Source organism: Nannospalax galili, unplaced genomic scaffold, assembly GCF_000622305.1.
Source record: "Nannospalax galili isolate Female #2095 unplaced genomic scaffold, S.galili_v1.0 scaffold456, whole genome shotgun sequence".
NCBI classification, from domain to species: domain Eukaryota; kingdom Metazoa; phylum Chordata; class Mammalia; order Rodentia; family Spalacidae; genus Nannospalax; species Nannospalax galili.
Genome location: NW_008337055.1, coordinates 967,323 through 974,313, shown reverse-complemented (window position 1 = coordinate 974,313; position 6,991 = coordinate 967,323). Strand labels below are relative to the sequence as shown.

Here is a 6,991-nt window from a genome sequence, read left to right as displayed (position 1 = left end):
CCCCCGCTGTGTGTGTGTGTGTGAGAGAGAGAGAGAGAGAGAGAGAGATACAGGGTCTCCTGTAGCCCAGACTGATCTTGAGCCTCCTGATCCTCCCACCTCCACCTGGGATCACAGTACTGGGATCACAACTGTGCACGAGCACCCTAGTCTTTCACGTTGCTTATTCTGGTGGTCTATTCCAATTAAGCAAAGATCCAAGTCTTTGCTAGGACTGCGTACTAAGTGTGGGACTTCATGAAAGTCAAGGAGGCCCTGTCCAGTATCACTCAAATTAAACAAGATTCCCCACTACGCCCCAAGCTTAGGGAGTTCACCATGGTGTGAGGTCCCTGATCATTGCAAATCTCACCTCTGCCTCCAACACCCTCAGGTTCTCATTGGTAACTTGTGTGTTTCCTCCCAGGTGGACATGAGGCAGATAATTTAGTTCCTCCGTCTTCCCTTAGCATAGACCTAACTTTTTAAATGCTGCAGAATGTGGCTGTCAATGCAGTGGTTACTTTTGTGTTGTTCCTTTGTTTTTTTATTTTATTTTTTAAAATGTGCTTATTTTATGTGCATGGGTGTTTTGCCTGCATGTGTGTATGTACACCCATGTCATGCAATGTCTGCAGAGGTCAGAAGAGGGCTTCAGATCCCCTGGGAACAAGAGTTATGACTGGTTGTCAGCTGCCATGTGGATGCTGGAAACTGAACCAGGGTCCTCTGCAAGAGCAGCCAGTGCTCTTAATCACTGAGCATTACTCCAGTCCCCCACCCCGTTTATGTTTTCACCAAGACCTGCTTGGACTTAGCCAATAGTATGTGTCTTGGCTGCGATGCAGGAGGTCATCCACGCGGGGCTCAGATGCCCACGAGCTGGGCGAAGGAGAAGAGAAGAAAAAACGGGATTCCCGGAGGAGCGGCTTTCTCAACCTTATCAAATCTCGGTCCAGACCTGAGCGGCCACCCACAGTCCTGATGTCGGAAGAGCCCTCGGCACCCAAGGGATCCATCCGGAGCCCAGCCGTGGACACCGCCAGGAAGGACACGAAGGCGGCCGAGCACAACGGCGCCTCAGAGCGCGCGGAGGAGCCCAGGACGCCCGAGCCCCCCGAGGAGGGACCCTGGGAGGACGCGGCCAGGCCGGAGCGCGGGGACAGCAGGGCCAGCCCGCAGGCCGGCCGGCGCTACGTGCAGGTGATGGGCAGCGGGCTGCTGGCCGAGATGAAGGCGAAGCAGGAGCGCAGAGCCGCCTGCGCGCAGAAGGTGAGGACCCACCCTGGTCCGGCTCCATCCTCTGGGGTAATTGGCCTGGGGGTTAAATAAAGTGCAAAAACTGAGTATTTACCCCCAAAGAGCCCGGAGTCCATCCTGGACATTTTCGGTGCCTGGGCCAAGCTTTCTCTATTGGCTGTTTTGAGATAGGATTTCACACAGTAGCCCAGGCTGGCCTCAACCTCATTTCAGGCCTAGGCTAGGCTCAAATTCCCTATGTAGCTGCAGGCTGGCCCCAAACTCGTGATCGTCCTGCGTTTATCCCACCTCACCTCCTTGCTGGGATTACATGCCCAGCTCAGGTTCACAGCCTTGAGAGCCACACAGATTTGAAGGTAGACCACTGGATTGAGAAATAAGCTTTGTCCCACTAGCCCTGGCTCCTGTTCCCCAGAAAAGATTGGTTCAGACCCTGAGGGTGGCTGGAGATAGGAGACCCAGCAGGCAAAGGGCCGATGGCAACCAGATGATCCCTATGAAAGGCCAACGCCCTTCCCTGCATAGTTTAGCTTAACTCTTTTTGGACGTCAAAATCCTTGCCTTATGCCAGATTTAAATGACAGAAGAACCATTTCCCATTAGAACTGATTACAGAGTTGGCGGGACTTTGTATTATCTGCTTATATGATGAAAAGCAGAGTACTTTAGAAATTGCTAAGTCTCAGGGCTGAGGAGGTGGCAGAGCGTTTCCCCCGCCTTTGCCAGGATGTGGTTCATTCCCTCGGCACAAGAGAAAATTTTGGAAAGGAAAAAATTGCCGAGTCTCCTCAAACTCTGACTTACAGCAAGCCTGCCAGCTTCTCCAAGAGTTCCTTTCAATCTCCCTTACTTTTGGGGTGCCAGAGCTCATGCCCAGGGTGTCTTTGTGTGGTGAGCAGGCACCGTGCTGCTGAGCCACACCTCAGCCGCATCGTTACTTGGCTTCTCGGTTCAGAATTTTGCCCGTTGTCCTCTGCAGCTGCTGGAAGGAGCGTGTTCTAACTATTCAGTTAAACGTGCCTGTGTGTCACCAAAGTTCAGCTCTTCAGCAATTGTCCTGAGCCCTGTGACAAAGCAAATTCCTCAAAGAAAGGAAAACTGCCCTGTTTTGCTGGAGGTGTCAGAAGGAACCGGTTCTCCCCAGTGCCCTTGACTTTCAGAATGTGCAGAGTACACTACACAGCAGGCATGTGTTCCCTCTTAACTGTTTTTCATTAAACCCTGCATCCCACCAGACCCTCCAGCTGTTCATCAGTGTTCTCCCACACACCAGCTGCAGATCCCCCATACTCCTCCACAGACCACAGAGTTGGGAGGGCCCATGTAACTGTCCTGCTGGTGCCGTGAGGGAAGCGTGATTGGCCATCACTGGTCAGCATTCTGAGTGACTGCAGTGTCTGCACCGTGAGCCAGATGCATAAATGTTTCATAAATTTACAACAGATGTCATGCTTTCGCTAAAACCATGTATCACTGTTTCCCTTGAGGAATAGCTACGTGTCAGTGGGAAGACAAATTCTAGAGTATTTTTCCATGTGTTTGGATTGATACATAAACTGACTCAGTGTGGCACAGTCCTGTGACTTAGTGTTGGTGTTTGGTCTGGGTGTGTGCTAGTGTTCTCACAATGCCGCCTAGTGTCCATTTAAACAGCACTCATTAAAAACCTCAATGTGTATACCGTTCAGACCTGTCAGTCATCAGAATAATAAACATTTTAGGCTCTAGAATATCTCCCCCTAAAATGTAGTCACCGAGTTGCCTACAAAGGTGGTAACATAAGTGTCCCTGGTTGACAGACAGTTGACCCTCCCATTGGAGGAGTGGGGGAGGGTGGGGGCGCGAGGGTGGGGTGCTCCTACATAAGTAGAATCTCATCTTGCCCTGTAGACTTTGCCCAAGGCACGGGGGTGGGGTAGCTGACATGGGCTCCTTCTCTTGGGATTGCTTTTCCATACAATGCCACATGATGTGCCCCTTGTCGCAGTGGTGCTGGGGACTGGCTCGGTACCCTTCACTCATGAGACTGCCGTCTTGCTGAGAGCCCACCACCTCCCTGACATCTCCTATCCTCAGGGTACAGTGAGTCCTACTCCCGTGTGTCATGAGACTGAATCGACGAGTGGGCAGCAGATTCTTGCTCTTCAGCTGAGGGCCTAAGTGCCGGCTCCTCTGCCTGCTGACCTCAATTTTGTATTTTAATTATTAAATTAAAAAAAATTGAGACAGTCTCACACTATAGCTCAGACTGACTCAGAACATTCTGTGTAGTGCATGCTGGCCTTGAACTCACAAAGATCCACCTGCCTCTGCTTCCCAAGTGCTGGGATCAAAGGCGTGCACCACCTCGCCCAACTTCCATTGCTTTTTTGTTTTTAACATGTATTTATTATGTGTGTGTAAATGTATGTGTATGGCACTCAGGAAAACATGTAGAAGTTAGTTCTCTCCTTCCACCACCTGGGTTCTGGGGATTAAGAACAGGTTATCAGCTTGGTGGCCAGCGCCCTTATCTGATAAGCCACCTTACTGGTCCTTCAATTGCTTTTCAAACTACATTTCCTGGAAGCTGGGTATAGTAGCTCATACCTAAAGTCCTGGTACTTGGGAAACTGAGGTAGGAGGATGCGTTTGAGGCCAGCTTGGACTATGCATAGTGAATTTTAGGGTAACCTGGGCTATGGAGTGAGATCCAGTCTCAAAACAAAACAGAAACAAACAGAAACATAACAAAATCTAGGTTTTCTGGAATGCAAACCTGAATCTGTCCTCTCAGGCCTCCAAGCCCAGGTGGATGTTGGGGTTCCTGCAGCAGTGGCGGAGGGAGGGAGCTGTTATCTGTTGTCATTCATTATCTGCCTTACTTTTTTTTAACCTTTTTTTCCTATATCTCAAATGTGCCGTTTTGGGGGGTGCTTCAATTTTCAGAAGCTTGGCAGTGACAGCAGCCCCCAGGATTCCTCCAGCCCAGTCTTGAGCAGCACGGAAAGGTTGGATGGAGGCATAGCAGGTAAGCCAGACCATTGGCTCTCTCCCTTTAAGAAAACCATTTGCCTTCAGATTTTAGGAGTTGTCCATGGTTGAAAGAAGAAAAGCGAAAATGGAGGACAGGCCTCAGGATTCTCCTCTCCTACTGAAACCCACGTCCCTCTCCTGCCCCTGTCCTCCTGGGGTGCTCCTGGCCTATAGCTGTGTGTCTTAGGGGACATTTTTTCTGGTCTCCCAGAGGGAAGCAATTTGGATTATCCTTTTTCTTTTTTTCCTTTTAATGAAGAACTCCTGAATTGCGGGCATTTTATTGAAAGAGCATGGAGCCATGCACGTATGATGTCTTAAGAAATAAACTGTGGCATGTGGAAGGGGCCAGCTGTTTTGTATGCTAGGCAGAAACATTTCCCCCTGTAACTTAAATGTCAGTGAAATCCAATGCCCTTCGTTCCTTTGAATCTTTAGGTGTAATAAAAGGGGTAGATAAACTTTGGTTGGAAACTAGGGTGTAACTTGTAAATTGTGTGCTGGAATCCTGGTGTTCGCCTTTCGGTGTTCTGAGCCTCACCACTTCCTACCGTATCTTTATGTGGTGAGAGTTGGATGAACCGACTTTCCTGCCAGGTGTCTGTTAGGTGTAGATAGCAGTTTGATGGAGGGATAGGCTCATGTTGCTGGAGGCTTCTCATGTTAAACCTGAGGTCTGGTTGGCACAGCCCTCCTCCCTCAGTCTGCAAGCAGAGCCCTAACTGGTCATTAGTTGTTAAAACTGAGGTGCTTCCTGTCGGTGCACCTGTCCCCTCTGCCAGGTCTGAGAAAGCTCTGAAGTCTTGGAATGCACGAAACCACCTCTGTGCATGTGACTCTATGCTGTGACGTGTAAAACTTGACATCTTGTTCCAGGGATTGGTTCTTGTCTTCTAGAAAGAAAGAATTCAATTGAGAGACATGGTATAAGCAGAAGTTTATTTAGCAAAGTAAAGCAAGGCTTCCACAGAGAAATTGAAATGGGCTGTTCCACAGTGTGTGGGGGTGCAGTCCAGTGGACTGGGTTGTGAAATTTTAAGGCACTTTTATGAATATTCGTGAGGTGGTTAGCATATTCATGTTTCCCTCCCAAATCATGGTACACTGGATTCCCTTTTAAGGCTTCTTTAGAAAAGCTCACAGAGGAGGCACTCAAAGCCACAGTGTGTGATTATTATCATGAAACCAAGTTCTGCACACATGCACAATTGCCCTGGTACCTTGGTTTATGTCAGAGCAGGAACACCTGTCAGCAGCCTTAAGGATGTCTAGCCACAGTGGGTATTCTGACATCCAGAGACAAGGGCCCTTGGCCTCCTCCTAGCCAACTCCTTTTTAAGATTTCTAGAGGCCCCATGATTAATCGCATGACTGCCTGTCAGTTAAGACATTCCCTTATGTTAAGAATTGAGGTTTTACTTTGAGGGCTGGGGCCACAGTTTTACAGTAGACTGGCAGACTGCCCCAACAGGAGAGGACTTGGGCCACCTGTAAGACTGCTCTCAGCCTAGCATGGTGGCGCGCACCTTTAATCCCAGTACTTGGGAGGCAGAGGCAGGCAAATCTCTGTGAGTTCAAGGCCAGCCTGGTCTACATAGAGCGTTCCAGACCAACTGGAGCTGCAGGGAGACCCTGCCTCAAAAAGACCACAAAACAAAACAAAGACCGCTCTCTGCAGCTCTGCCCCTCAGGTCTGCCTTATGCTTGGTCGTCTCTGCAGTAGTGAGACTTCTGAGAAGTTTCCTCACATCACCTTCTATGAAGAATGTTAGTCTTTCATTAGTGTTTGATTCTAAAGTCACTAAAATGGGACGGATTTGTTCTCAAAGGCCAGTGATGAGAATCGTGGTCAGTGATGACCAGTTTACACCAGATTTCTATATTTAAATGATTGGCTTCTTTGACTTTTGATGTTTAAAGTATGTTTTGGGGACCACTTTTCATTTTAGTGCCTAAGCTGCACCCCGGTCTTCCAGAAACCCGCTTTGGTTTGGGCACTCCAGAAAAGAACACCAAAGCGGACCCCAGAGTAGATGGGGGCAGCAGGGCTCGCAGCGCCTCCAGCATGCCCAGCAGCCCGAAGCCCCTCCTGCAGTCCCCCAAGCCCAGTCCAGCAGCCCGGCCCTCTATCCCACAGAAGCCAAGAACCACCTCCCGACCTGGTAAGGGCATCACTGGTTTGGGAGTCAAGCAGGACCCGGCAGGTCCCCATATGGCTGCATTCAAGGGTGGGTGGAGAATGGGAATGTGGTGAGGGCTGAGGGGTGCTTTGACTCAATATCAAGGTCCACTCATAAGGTGGGACCCTGGGACTGTCTTTGGCTGTTGGAAAAATCAGCCTGGTGCCATGTTGGCCCAACATCAGAGGCTGGCTTCTGAAATCTGTCTCCAGCGTGTTCAGGCACTGCGAAAGGTCACAGCTTAGGCAGGACGGCCACAGTGAGGGAGGCACAGACTCATGGGGTTTATGCCATATCCTATGCCATGTCAGAGGTTTAGAACAGGATTTGGCAAACAGGGCCTGTTTGTAGAATAAAGTTTTCTCAAGAGAGCAGGAACTTTACACGTGCCTTGCCAACTGTGACTGAATGCAGAGGTTGTAGCCGAGGTCCTAGGGGATCCTTACCCTCTGGCCAGTTACAAAGAATTTACTCACTTAGGGTAGGAAATCTCATGATAGAGGAAACTTTGAAATACTAGGAATGGGTTAGGTTCTGACTTACTCTGTTTTTTTTTT

At 49.5% G+C, this 6,991-nt stretch overlaps 1 protein-coding gene across 3 annotated transcripts in view; it reads left to right on the top strand.

The window, feature by feature from the left end:
• Positions 1 to 6,991, top strand: part of Carmil1 (capping protein regulator and myosin 1 linker 1) — a 295,091-nt gene that overhangs the window by 275,322 nt on the left and 12,778 nt on the right. For all 3 annotated transcript variants that reach the window (XM_029563000.1, XM_008831899.3, XM_008831900.3), the window contains 3 exons: positions 828 to 1,251; positions 4,168 to 4,249; positions 6,204 to 6,416. In XM_029563000.1, coding sequence (XP_029418860.1) covers positions 828 to 1,251; positions 4,168 to 4,249; positions 6,204 to 6,416 — 719 coding nt within the window. The remainder of the gene's footprint in view (positions 1 to 827; positions 1,252 to 4,167; positions 4,250 to 6,203; positions 6,417 to 6,991) is intronic.